The sequence below is a fragment of the Dendrobium catenatum genome, unplaced genomic scaffold (genome assembly GCF_001605985.2).
Source record: "Dendrobium catenatum unplaced genomic scaffold, ASM160598v2 fragScaff_scaffold_1443, whole genome shotgun sequence".
NCBI classification, from domain to species: domain Eukaryota; kingdom Viridiplantae; phylum Streptophyta; class Magnoliopsida; order Asparagales; family Orchidaceae; genus Dendrobium; species Dendrobium catenatum.
Window position 1 is genome coordinate 25,927 of NW_021319905.1, and position 14,612 is coordinate 40,538.

The following is a 14,612-nucleotide window of genomic DNA, read 5'->3' on the forward strand; positions in this document are numbered from 1 at the left end:
TTATATATTGGCTTGACATCAATATAATATATTCATGAAATTTAGCTATAAAGCCAGATTTTGATTACGATTTGTTGATCACGACCCTAATATCTTGTGATTGTTATAAGAGAGCTTTTTAGAATATTTGTTGTTTGTTGGTGACTTGATCCAAGACTCCTAATAACCAGAAAACTCATCAAAATATTTAGGGCATGTTTGGCAACAAGTAGGCTTTAACTTTAGCAAGGTTTATTAAATCCTATAAATCTAGATTTAATAAATACTGACATGTTAAATCCTGAAAAATGTTTGGCAAAATAGTTGTTAAATCCTATATGTAATCAAGAATTTATGATAGCTAGTTCATTTAAAAATTAAATTTAATGTGTTTTAAATTTAATTTATGTAAAGTACTTATTAATTTTTATTTTAATTACTATCAATTGTATAATAATATATTCAATTATATTGATATTTCCTTAGTTAATTATTTTTTTGAAATAACTAGCTATTTAAATAATAATCCTACTAATAATTTAATTAATTATTTAAGTGTTGTTTAGTTGGTTTTAATCATAAATTATAATATTAATTATTTCATTAATCATTTAAGTATTATACTACTCATTAATTATTTAATAATTACTTACACTATTAATTATATAATTAATAAATTATATTAATTAAGCTAATTATATTAAATTTTAATTATTAATTACACTATTAATTATTCGTAATCTAAAATAGATCATTAATGTATGAATTAATTATTCTACTATTTATTTAATTAATTTACTTAATTATTAATACTTTAAATTTTATTAATTAAGTTAAATTAGGTCAATTTCTTCCCATAGGTCATAGGCGTATAGGGTTTGCTTTTTCATCTTATGTATTTCGTCATTGTAGTTCAACTTTGTTGCTTCGCATGAAGTAGAGTTTTGCATAAGTTGCTTATTCGGTTCCTTCGTTGATGTAAGACTTCGCTCCTTCAATGACTTTCCCTTTATGTCAGAACTCAGAAGTCACGCCATTTTAATCAGAAGCAACTAGGAGCTCACTCGCTGTGGCAATAACTATCTTTCTCCATTTCGCGCGCTTCTTCTGCCAAATCCCATAAATCCCGAAATTTTAGGGTTTACTAAATCCAAGATTTACAATCAAAGGGGAGATGGAGGATTTATTCAGCTGTGAGATTTAGTGGGCGTTCAAATCCCATTTGATAGGATTTGACATAAATCCTGTTTAATATTGCATCCAAATTGTCCCTTAGGGCCAATTTGGTAACAATTAGGATTTAACTTTAGTAGGATGTACTAAATATTTTAAATCTAATTTTGGTAAGTTTTAACTTGTTAAATATTGAAAATTGTTTGACAATATGATTGTTAAATCCCGTTGAAGCTGTTTGACAATATAATTCAGGATTTAAGCGGCTAATTTATTTGAAAATAAAAATTAATATGCGTACGTGTTAAATACAAATTACTTATTAATTTCAAATTTAATTACTGTCAATGGTATAATAATATATGTTTAGAGTGATGGTAAAATTGATGGGGATATTATCAACATAATTCAAGTTGGATGATTTAGTTATTTTTAATTATACATAATATTTTTAATAATTTCATTAATCACCTTAGTATTCTAATACTCATTAATTATTTAATTATTATTTATATTATTAATTATTTAATCAATAATTTTTATTTCAAAATATGTCAATTTTTAATTACTAATTGTACTATTAATTATTTTATTAATCTAAATTAAATTAAGCACAAATTATACTACTAATTTTTAATATTTTAAATTGTATTAATTAAATTAAATTAGATTAATTTCTTACTAATAGCTTAGGGGCGTCTAGGGCTGGCTCATCTTCTCTATTTCGACGTTGCTGATCAACTCCGTTGCTTCGCGTGAGGTAGAGTTTTGCGCGAGTCACTTGTTCGGCTCCTTCACACGTTTCCTTCCTGTCGGATCGGAAGTCACGAAATTTTGATCGGAAGCAAAAACGGGAGCTCGCTCGCTGTGAAGGTAACTATCTTTCTACCTTTCGTGCGCTTCTTCGGCCAAATCCCGTAAATCCGCGAAATTTCAGGATTTACTAAATCCGGAATTTACGGTAGAAAGGTGGAGGTGGAGGATTTATTCCGCCGTGAAATTTAGCTGGCGCTCAAATCCCGTTCGGCAGAATATGGCATAAATCCTGCTCAAAATCAGCATAAATCCTGCATCCAAACAGCTCCTTAATGTGAAAATTAAAATGAAAATCTTTGATAAATTATTATGAAGTAATGTTGATGTTCACATGATGGACGAACCGTTGTTTTATAACTTTTTTCAAGTGATGCTTATACATTTCTTAAACGCCATGGTTTGTTAAAGTAGTGATCTATGCCTACACCTTGGATTTGTGAAATGTTAGAATGTTCAAAGGTTAGATCTCAAGTTTATTTGGGCCTTTTTGTGGTCTTCAGGAGACGTCATCATATGAGATTTCATGAGTAGTTAAATTTATCCACTCTGTTTGCATATTTGGCATAGGTCATGAGTTTTAAACTCTTAAATTCACTTATTATTATAGAACACATTAGTTTTTGAAATTATGTTAGTTTGTATTTTGTAAATTCAATATCGGGCTAATGCTATAATGCATTTATATTTGTAGCATTTTTACATCTTAATATTGCATCTTCATGAAACATATTACTATGGTGTTTTTTGAGTAGTCAAATTATGCAATAAATCTATAAATTATAAAGTTGTTAAGGTTTTCTTTAATCACGGTACTGGTAATCATTTCAAATGAAGTTGTGAGGCATTTCTTAAACCCAATTGTTAGCTAATGCTGCATTATATTTCAATGCATTATTTGGCAATGATTGGAATGTGCAAACTTTAGATCATGATGCAATAAATACTTGCCATTTATTAGCTTTCTTGCATGACTTCTCAGTTTCCCTTTTTGATTCCTTGTTTTCTCAGTGGGTTTTTAGTTTTCCTGCTGTTAGCCCTTCATTTTCCCCATATTGTGGCTGTTTGGTCTTCCCTATATGGTTGTTTGGTCTTTCCATGATTGGTTGTTGGTCTTCCCCATGTTGGGGTCTGTATTTCCCTATGCTGCTGTCCCATTTTTCTCGAATGCTGGCTGTTCGTGTATTGTGCCTTGCTGATTGCTATGCACAATGGTTTAATTTCTCATTAAGTGAGTTGTTTTGAATTTATTCTATTGGCTGATTTGGGTGGCTCATTAAGGAGAGCATTTAATACATTTTTCTCCTTCTTCTCCTATATAAGGTGGCTAATTTCCTTTGAAAAAAGAGAGAGTTTGGAGAGAGAGAGTTTGGAGAGAGAGAGAGAGAGAGAGAGAGAGAGAGAGAGAGTGATGAATATTTGGAAAGTGAAACTTACGAGGCTACGAGTTTATATATCTTGCGAGCTATTTTCCTCTACCTCCCTACTTCTAAAATTTCATCTCGGACTTCTATCTTTTTTTTTCTCTCCACGATTCCCATTTCTCCTGTATCTTTCTTCTCGAAGCTTTGATTAATCATTTGGTGTTGTTGTGTCCTTTTTTATATTTGAAGTTGTAAGGTGTTGTGTCTTTTTATTTGAAGTTGTAAGGTGTGGTTGTGTTTGTTTAAGCTATTGTGAGATATAATAGTATTGTTTTGTTCAATCTGTGTTTGCCTATGCTTTAAGGAAATGAAGTCTTTAGTTTGCAATTCTAATGTTTTTTAGATTGCATTTGATCATGAGTAGTGTAATGCAATTTTGTTGTTTTTTATGTTACCTCTTCATATGAGGTTTTCCGAGTTTTATCTAAATTCATTTGTACTTTAAAGAATTACCATCAGTTACTTTTACATATTACTATAACTACAATATTCATTAACCGATTAGGTTCACTTTCAGGAATTAAAGTTTGAGGAGCTTGGATTGTAGGTAAAATTAGGATTATGGTAAAGTTATAACTGATAAAAACACATGCTTTTTGGTGAATACCTTAAGGTGCAAAACTCCTTGATTTTCTTTTTATGTTCTCTCTTTGAAATTTCTTTAATTTTCCCTTTTCTTGAATTCTCTCTTATGTTAGAGGATTGAAAAGAAGCTTAGAGAGGAAGGTGGAGGGGGTTTTTTAGTTTCTTGAAGATATGGAGATGACTTGGGGGGTTTCTTAGTTTCTTGAAGAAATAGAGTGGTTAAGGTCAAGAACTAGGTGTTCCCATGAAGAGGAAGAGAGAGAGAGGGCCTAGGATTGTGGAATTGCATGAGATAGGAGAGGTGGGCATTGTAGGAAAGAGGAGAGAGATAGAGATAGAGAGGGAATTAAGGTGGGTTATGAGGATTGTTTCAATTTCAATTTATGCAAACATTCTCATACCTCTATTTTTTAAAATTGGCCTTATAATTTAAAACTCAAATTAATATCAAGATGGGTATTAAATTCCATCTTATTTAAAATAAATATAATTATAAAAAAGTTAATACATAAAAATGAAATAAATAAAAAATGCTAGAAGTGATATTTAAATTCTTGAGAATCTAAAAATGTTGAAATAATTTAGATGCTTTTCTTTTACAACATCAACTCTTTGCGTCCGATAGAATTACTCCTAAAGTATCATGCAAAAGCCCTTCTTTGAGCAAAAGTCATTTTTGAAATGTTTGGGTTCCATTTGTGAAGGAGATGACAAAATAGGCTCATAAATATCTCTTGAATATTTAGCATGTGCGTGACATGTGTGGATTGAACATATCAAGTGGAATCTGGATGCTTAGATTTCAAATGTGGCCATGTATCATTAATCTTTGTTTCATCAATACCATAGAAGGGTCTCCCATAGTTTCATGTTGTTGGTAGTAATAATAATACGAGCTTAACCTGTTTAATTTGAGATGAAGCAAACATTACTTTTGAAACATGTGGAACAACTTGCATATTTATAAGGTATCTTGCAAGAATACCAATATATGTGGATCAACATATTTCTTTACCCTAATAATAATGCTAATAGAATTTCCGCAAAAGGCTCGAGTGTTCCTCAAATTTAAACAAAAAAATAATATCATATGTATGACACTCTGGTCAGGCTTAGTTGAAGGCTTGATCTGTGATGATCGATCGATTTTATAAAGTTCATTTGCAGAACTTAGATCATGGATTAACTCATGACAAAGATCAAGTTTTTAAAGTGGTCTAGGTGATATATGTGTTGAATTTCTAGAATTCATGTAAGTTTTCAAACTTTGGAGTTTGAGAAATATGTATATAATATGATATGTTATCTTAAGAAGATTTTTCTTGTAGATGGAGGAGATGATCATATGTATAACCATCATAAGATTTATTTTAATGGTGATATTTGTATTCTTCTTGCGACACTCAATCATCATAGGAATGTTGGTATTGATAAGACTCAATATAGTTTAAAAGTAGTGTAATATGACCCAATATAGCTGTCATATTTATGAGAAATAAGAGCTACGACAAAATGAGACTGAAATAGCCCTTTATAATATTTGATACATTGATTCTTAATTGAGTTAGATAGTTTTTCTTTTACTTTAGCAAGCTTATAAATGTGTGAAATATGTGTTTCAGGCATAATCTATGCATCTTCTCCAAGACAGACATTGTTATTTTAACAATGTCATGGTTATTTCATAGTCATCATCATTAGCCTATTTAGGGGTGTAAATGAGTCGTGTCGAGCTTGAGTCATAGTTAACTTGAGCTCGACTCTCCTATCTCAAGATTGTCTCAAGCTTGAGCTCAAATTTTGAGCTCGAGCTCGGTTCATTGTATCTTTAGAAGGTTTGAGCTCGACTGAGTTGTTCTTACCCAATTTTTCAAAACCCTCGACGGCTATGAGGCGAGGAAGTTGCAATAGGAGCTCACTGGAGCAGAGAAAATCACGATTAAAGCTCGTTGTAGAAGGCAACATCACGAGTCGTGACGGTTACTTGTTGGAGAGGTGAAGCCGAAGTTGGTACTCATTGGAGAAGTTGAAGTCGGGTTCTAAGAAAAAAAAGGAGTTCGGGCAAATAGGGATTTAACCTGAAATGGGGGTAAAAATGGGATTATTGGAGTAACTACTCACAATAGGTAGTAAGCTAATAATTTCATAATGTAAAGAAAGGCAAAGGAAGCAAGGAGAAAGAAAACATTGGCATTTTGTTACACAACATAGAATACAAAGATCTTAGTTATATAAAGGTTAATACATGAAGTTCACATTAGAGTAAATTAATATTATGGCAGTATGTACATACAATGGAGATCATTCCTACAATTTTAATCAATGGTCAAGCCGAAGAGATGACACTTGGTATTGTATCATATGATAGAGCATAATACATTAGCTGGTTTTGATTATTAGGATTTGTGATTTATAGTTTACAAATTGTGTAGGCTAGTGAGTCAACCAGCTGAGTCTCACCAAGTTTGTGCTCATGCCTTGATAAGCTTAACTCACAAGCTAGTTAGCTAGTCTAGTTTGAGCTGACTTGCGAGTTATTTTGGCTTATTTACGCCTTTATTCTTATCTAAACCATTTTGGGTCTGTCTAAGATGTTATGGTAATACATTTAAGGAATTCATATGGATTTATGCAATGTCTAGGGTTTGGGTTAAGGGAAATGGGATGATTTAGTTGTAGTTATTGTTTTTTTTTTCATGTGAATATGTAACTTGGGACCGTCTTCATTACAATTACCTATAAGAAATTAAGTTATAATACCAATTCGGTGTAGATCTTGAATGTGTTGGTCTCTTATTTTATTTTTCTTCGTCCTTTTCTTTGAAAGAATTTGTTTTCTTCTTTTTCTAGAAATCTACCTCGAGATTTGAGAGGATTGAAGAGGAGTTTTTAGAGAGATGGGAGGAAATTTCTCGATTTCTTGAAGATACAAAGAGAGAACTTGGTGTTTCCATGAGTAGGGAGGGAGAGGGGGATGTAGTGGTCTGTGGTCTTTGAAGTGGTGGATGGGAATGATCAATTTTATTTATATGAATGACAAGGTGGCTTGAGGTTCAAGAGACTTGGGAAAGTCCATCTTCCAAGGTTTTCTGAGAGCTATGCAACGGATGGTGGGTTTTGATTGAGAGAAGTGGATGTTATGGGATTGATTTTTGGGATTTAAATAGAGTGGAGGGCCTGGAGGCTCAACTATGATGAGTTTAGGATGTGTTGAGATGGTGAAAATAAGGAATTGGAGATGTTAAATGGTGATATAATATGTAGAGATGTGGAAAGGCAAGATGATAGATTTAGAGAATGTCGAGAGGTTGGCTGATGCCCTTATGAAATATATTTTCTTTGTATGGTTTGAAAGGAATGTTTGGGGGTACTTCAGAACACAAAAAGAGATGCAAAAGAATAAAACTACAAACAAAAACTGAAGAATAATAATATATAACTTGGAAAGCCCAAACTCACAAACGGAAGGTATTAAATGAACACAATAAAGCTCGAACAAACATGAACCAAACTTGAACAAGCTGATATTAAATGAACACAAACATGAACACTCACATACTCGGCTCGGCTCGGTTCGTTTGCAGCCCTAGGAAGAAGCAAGCCACTGAGCTTAACGTCAAGGAATTAGCAACCATACTTTTTCCAAACAAGAAGAAGACTTCTCAAACTAATTTCATTTCAATATTCTCTAATAAGACATCTATCAACAGATACATCATTTTCCCACACTTATTATATTAAGAAATTATTAGGTACAATAAATAAAAGTTGGAGGTTCTGAGAGTAAAATAGGAATGAAATTCTCAACATGCATGAATGAAGTTGGGAGAATTATTAAGTCACCTGAATTTTCTTTGCTCATGAATTTTTAACTAAGCATTTGAATGAGTAAACCCTTGAATTTTCTTTGCTCATGAATGTTTAACTAAGCATTTGAATGAGTAGAAATGTCTTCTGAGCTTCTTTTTGACTTTCTTGACCCATTGACTTGCTTTGCTTGAATGTGTTGACTAACTTGTATGGGTGGAATAAAAGTGAGCTAGCTTGCACGTCCATCTTTGCATGGTTACAAAAAAAATTTAAAGCGACAATGGATTGTAGATTTTTATAATGAAGGGGGGGGGGGATAATCAAGGAGGGTTATAGATTTAATTTAAATTTGATATTGCAAAATGACCCTTCCTATTCTTATATATAGAAGTATTTGGTTTTCAATTTAAAATTCAAATTAAGATCAAGAAAACTCTAAAATCCTATTTGTAATTTAAAATTAAGATAATTCTAGAAATCAAATGCATTAAACTGGAATAAATGCACTAAAATAATCTAAAAATATTAGAAAAATCTTAATTTTATAAAATAATTTAATAAATGCATCACTTTCGAGCTTGCTCCTCTTCCCTAAACCATTTTCTTGTTGAATTCAGTTTATGTTTGAATTTTCCTTTTATGCATTTGCTTCCTACTTTCTCTGTTTATCACGTTTTCGTTTTTCTGAAACCCCTTTATCTTAAACCCCTCATGAAAAATACACATTGCTTTTAGCTGCCAGATTTTTTACGTAAAAAATTAGTTCTCAATCATGGTCAACATTTACTTGTTTTTTAAATATTTCGATGCCATTAAAATATATCACATGTTAATAGTATGATTCCCATGTTCAAGGTTGAAAATGGATTTGTGAATTATATCAGTCTTTCATATGAATTATAATTTTTTTGTCTAAATGCTGTTTAAATCTCCTGTTTTTTTTTTCACCACTAACTTTTTTCAGTAACTGTTTTTTGAATCCGCCTTTTCTTTGCATTTTTCTTTTGATGCAGTTTAGAAATGGTTCTGCTTTTTTCCATATTGCAAATGTTTATATATTGCGTAAGTGCAACGTTTTAAAAATATGGTAACGTTGTGAGGTGTTTGCCAAATGACCTACTTTATTATGGATAACCATTTTTGGCTTTATAAGATGACTTTGCCTTTGTTAAATGTGTTCTCCTTCATACTTTTCATCCAGGTGGCTTCAGAAAATCATCATCTATCCTTTATAATAAGTTCACTATTTTCTTGTCAAGATGGTAAAACTCACATTGATTGCACGTGTAACTGATGGACTTCCATTGGCGGAAGGATTAGATGATGGCCGTGATCAGAAAGATGCAGATTTCTACAAGCAACAAGCAAAGCTTTTGTTCAAGAACTTGTCAAGAGGGCACAATGAGGCTTCAAGAATGTCAATCGAAACTGGTCCTAACTTCTTCCAGTATCCTACATCTTCTGCTATTGCCACTCATTAGTATATCCTATAAACAAATTGTTACAAAAGGTGGGTGAAGTTGGTATGTTTGTAAAAATGTTATGCCAATTAGAGCTACCTTTTAACTTGTATGCAAGTGATTCATGAATGCATTTTGTCAATTTGTTTTGACTCATTGGTGTTCTTTGTAAGCGTTCAGTGGTCAATATGGTTATACTGGTATTAATCATGATCAAAATGGATCTTTTAATCCTTAAAAGCATAAGAACAGGTTGGTATTATGCTATTTTGCAATCTCATTAATTAGCCTTAGTGTAATAGTTAGGTTGTTGTGGGCTTTAAAAAATCTAATATTTTCTAGTTGTATAGCAACCAGTAAATGACAAATACCTAGAAATTCTATCACGGATTTGTGAAATTCAATGAGAGGCAGATTGAACTATTATATCCCATAAATTTCACTTGAATGGTATGGATGATCAAACACGGTTTGATCAATTCTAGGGAATCTTGGTTTCTCATGAGCGTAAGCCCTCATTATTAATTACATTTTCAGTTTGATACTGAAGAATATTTTTTATTAAGGATATTCATTTCGTGCTCTAGATAGTAGATTCATGTAGCCGATCCCACGTAATGGGATAAAGGCTTATTGTTTTTGTTGTGGTTGTTGCTCTAAATTCAACATAAAGTGTTCTATGCAACAATCCTAACAAGATGAGGTTTAAGATCAAAGAGGTTGTCAATTAAACACTAGGTGTTGTGAGGGGTAAGGCAATAAAGAGGACAAGAATGTTAAAGTAGTGAAAGGATTTTAGTGTCGTTCCTCAAAGAGTCCGAGTGACATTGTGTAGAATAAACTTAGCATAAAAGAGATTCCTGGTGTATTGAGGTCTTATTACCCCAAGAGGGATTTCTAAAAGGAGAATTAGGAAAGGGACTTATAACATCTCAAGAAATGATGCTTGGGATAAGGGTCTCACAGTCTACGAATGGATTTTCTATGAAGGAGGAAACAAAGTTACATCATTCATAAAAAAAGATTGAAGAAATTGACCCAAGGAATGTGACTTTCATTTCCTTACCAATCAAGGAAATATTCGAACTAGGCTTACAATAATCCAAAATGAAATATTTCTTGGCTTGACGTGAGAGTGAGACTTACAACACCAATCAGGATAATTCGGGAAGGGATTCACCATGTGCTTATAGTGGATCAATGAGTGATTCATTTTGTAGAAAGTTGCTCCAGTGAAGTTGGGAAAAAGGAGGTGGAGAACCCTGCTAAGGAAAGAGGGCTTCCTAAGCTTGGGAGGAGATCTTTGCTGTGGATATGATAACTTCACTGGGATCAAAATACTGTTGTGTTGTGTGATGCGTGACTTCTTCTAAAAGTCGAGACCATGAAGCCTTGGGTTACACCAAGCCGGACTTAGTTGCGAGTGACTGAGTTATAGAGAGGATGCTTGCTAGGCTTGATTGCACTATAAGGGTAATCGAGTGGAAACAAATGACCTTGCTACTGCCAGGAAAAGAGAGGAATCCTTTATAGACTACTTGACTTTGCCAAAGTGAGGTTAGAAGTTGGACTTCACCGGGAGGAAATAGGACTTTTCTGAGGCCAAGAAAGGAATTCCACCAAGAGGAGTGGTTACTTAGTAGTTGAAGTTAACCAATCTAGTTAATATGACTTGCTCCCGTAGGTCAGAAAAAGGCGTGATAAAGCAAGCATCGATCCATTGGGAAATGGAGTAGCTTCATTCCAATCAAGAAAGAAATAACATCTTTATTGGGATTGTGTTAACTCCAATATAATCAAGTCAATGGGTGGAGAACTCCCATAGAGGATGAGGGCTTTCCTAATGTCGACAATGGGAGTTGTATAGAGTGACTTTTAAAGTTAGTGTCAAATTAGAAGATTTATCCTATGGTTCTACTTGAGTGTCCATAGCAACATAGAAAATCATAGACATTTTATAAGAAAAAGTAATAATTCTTCAGTTATTTCTTAGAAAGTAGTATAATGACAATATATGATGAGATAGAAAGATGAAAAGTTGAAAACATTCGAAATGCTTGCCTACTTGGGCTTCTAACCTTGGCACTCTATGGGTTTTGCCCTTGGAACATCTACATTAGAGAGAGATCATAAAAGTAGTTTTTTTATTAAAACGGGGTTACTTTATTAACTTGTTACTTTAATATTATCAGTTTAGATCAAGTGGCTTGGAATGATTTAGAAAAAGTACGATGAAATTCTAATGGTGGATCTATGAATTTCCCTCATTTTACTACCTTTTTCTAGCTTTCACAAGTTAAAAGCATTTTTTTTTATAAAAAAAAATTTAGGAAATTAGGCAACAACAACAACATCAAGCCATTATCCCGCTATGTGAGGTCGGCTACAAAATTCTTTTTCTCCATTGTATCATGTTAAGAGTTAAATTCTCATTTAAATATACTAAAACAAACTATTTTTAATATTTTCTAACCTAGTCTTTTTAATTCTACCTCTACTTTTCTTAACATAGGCTAAATCTAATACATCTACTCTCCTAACTGGGTTATCAGATGGTTGACATTTGCGACCAAACCATCTAAGGTGACTCTCTCTAATCTTATCTTCTATTGGAGCTACTTTGACCTTTAATTTAGGAAAATATGAATTTATAAAATTTTAAAGACTTTAAATTCGTGTGAAAAGATTGCATTGCAATGAATTTGGGTTTGAGTGGATGAACTCAATCTAATACAAGCTTTTAGAAGGAAATGGGCCTTAGTGATCATAAATATTTAATTGACCTAAAATTATCACTAAGTTCCTTACATACGTATTTAATTTGTCATTCGAATCAACATGGAATGCCATATGAAAAAGATTTAGTAATAGTCTTATCAAATGTGAGATCTGCCAGCTACTTGGTTGAGAGTAGTCGATAGGTGATGCTATCAGCGGGAAGTCGGGTCGGTGAGGAATCAAGTCGACAGGTCATCAAGATGGTAGGTCATTGAGTAAACAGGATTGCAACGAGCTAGCTACGACTTCCAAAGATGACACGAGGCACCCTAGTATTGAGTCATTCACAAAATGAGAGGATGAGTTATTTTTGAACTAGATGGTGGCAAGTCATCTCTTGGCATGGCAACAACCCTTTCATGACATGATAATAAGTTGTCACTAGCCAACATGAGCAACAAATTGGCGAGAGATGAGCCATTAGAGGAGAAATGATTATGAGGTGGTGGTATTAACATTGTTTAATACTTGGGGTGAGGTTTTCTCATAAACTAGGCGGCTTGCCAAATGATCCCAACATAAGAATTATTTCATTCTTTTAATTGCTAGAGGAAATGTTTCCTCCTTAATTCTAATGGCTAGCCCCAAGCTAATTTTAGGAGAATACATGCTAGGCTATTTTGGTTACGTGCACGCTAATGGTTGCTTTGCATTAATTCTGAGGAGAGTTGATTGATGTCCTAAAATCCAAGACGAGTTTTGAGGCAATGAATCGAGCAATACATTCTAATGGAATGGGGAGGGAAGTTGTTAGACAAATGTTGCAACCAAAGTCGATTAGAAGAAATAGTGTCAAGATGACTGCGTCAGGTGCTAGGATGGTGTGTGTATTAGTCAAAGTCGATCGAAGATTCCAAGGAGAATATCATGGGTGGGGTTATAAGGAGCTAACACTAGTTGACGGCCATTATGATGAAGAGTAGCACTATTCAACCCATGAGAGTTCAGGGTAAAGAGGGTGTATGTTGGACAGGAAGGGAGTGTTGAGAAACAAGAAGTTAGCGACGGGCAATGATCGACAAGTTGTCTTTGGGTGCTAATTGAAATGGTGTTGAGAGACACTAAGAGAGTTCTAGGCGGAGAGGTAGCCAACTTGGTAGGAAGGGATTGTTGGTCGATAAGAAGATAACAATATAGGTGGTGACTAACGAGTCGGTGTCAAGTGCTAATCAAGATGGCATTGCTAACTTGAGAGTTCCGAGTGGAGCCAATGCTAGTCGGGCAGGAAGGGATGTGCCGGCCGAGAAGAAGTCGACGTTGTGCAATGGCCAATAAGTCAGTTCGAATAGCTAATCAAGATGACACCAATCGACTTGAGAGGATTTCGTGTAGAGTGCATGCTAATTTGATAAGAAAGCTTGAACCGACCCAAGAAGGGGGCTTCGATCCAGCATAAATGATTGCACTGACCGAGCAAAAATTGCTACATTGACCAACTCGAGAAAGGGGCGTCAGTTGGGCATAGAGGGTGTTGAAGAGATAGTGTCCTGGGAGGGCATCGACAAATCTCCCGTTGGGTCGAGATTGTGCTAATCTAGCATTGGCTGACTCGGAAGAATTTAGGCCATGATGGTTTTTTCCAAGAGTGGTCTACTAGGATCTTCATGCTCCTTATAATGGTTAGGATATCCTGTAGAGCATAAGATAAAGGGAGTTAGACTAGGCTTTGAGTATCTAGTCTAAGGCTTGGCTTTGGGCTAGGGCTACGCATGTCCTCCTAGTTTGTTAACAGAGCTAAGCTTAAATGACAAGGAGGTCCTCTGGGAGAGCTAAGAACCCCCCTGCTAAGGCAATCTTAGCGTTAGGGTAACTAGGTCGGGATTGTGCTTCCATCATTTGGGTGCTTAAATGTAGATATTACATTGGGAGAAAGGAGCTGTCAACAAAGTTCATGGGTTTTAATCAATGAAATAGCCTCTGCAATATGGGAGTATGACTTGGTATCTGTAACACCCCACAGTATCTCTTAACAGTAAGGTAGAGTGTAACAAGAATAAAAATAACATTTCCATCACTAAACATCTTATTCATATCATTACATTTCCACTTTATATAAAAGGAAGCATGTATCAATTCTCAAGTTTCATCCAAAACCTAGTACAGAGCCACTAAGGAAAACCAAACAAATTCAAAGTAATACAATATTAAATTTGTCTACTAACCTCAAAAGTAGACCTCAAACATAGAATAAATATTAACATAAAATTAAAATACTTGCAGATTAGTCTTCTTCCATCTTTTCCTTTCCCTTTCCTGTAACAACAGCAAGTAATAAACTACTGGTGAGCTATGAGACTCCATAAGTGATGCAATATGAAGTAGCATTTAAATTATATGGTTATAAATTTTTGAATATTGAACACATAAATAAAGTTAAACTACTAGAGCAAACTTCATAAATTCTCATTTGACATTACCCAGAATTTCTTCTTACATTCATACTGAATATCAATTTTACTCATTAAAAGATTTGGCTACTCATTCATAAACATATTCAATGGAGCCCAGGTAAACCTGACATTATCGCCATTGAATTATATAGAGGTCCCTTTTGCCTCTTTGGGGCCTATACACTGCCTGTCTCATACAT

General features: G+C 33.8%; 1 protein-coding gene across 1 annotated transcript in view; it reads left to right on the top strand.

Annotated features, from left to right (window-relative positions):
• Window positions 1-1,861: 1,861 nt before the first annotated feature.
• The window catches only part of LOC110101411 (25.3 kDa vesicle transport protein), an 18,133-nt gene continuing 5,382 nt past the window's right edge, over window positions 1,862-14,612 (top strand). The window contains exons 1-2 of the mRNA XM_020829295.2: window positions 1,862-2,025; window positions 8,986-9,231. Coding sequence (XP_020684954.1) covers window positions 9,044-9,231 — 188 coding nt within the window. The 5' untranslated portion in view covers window positions 1,862-2,025; window positions 8,986-9,043. The remainder of the gene's footprint in view (window positions 2,026-8,985; window positions 9,232-14,612) is intronic.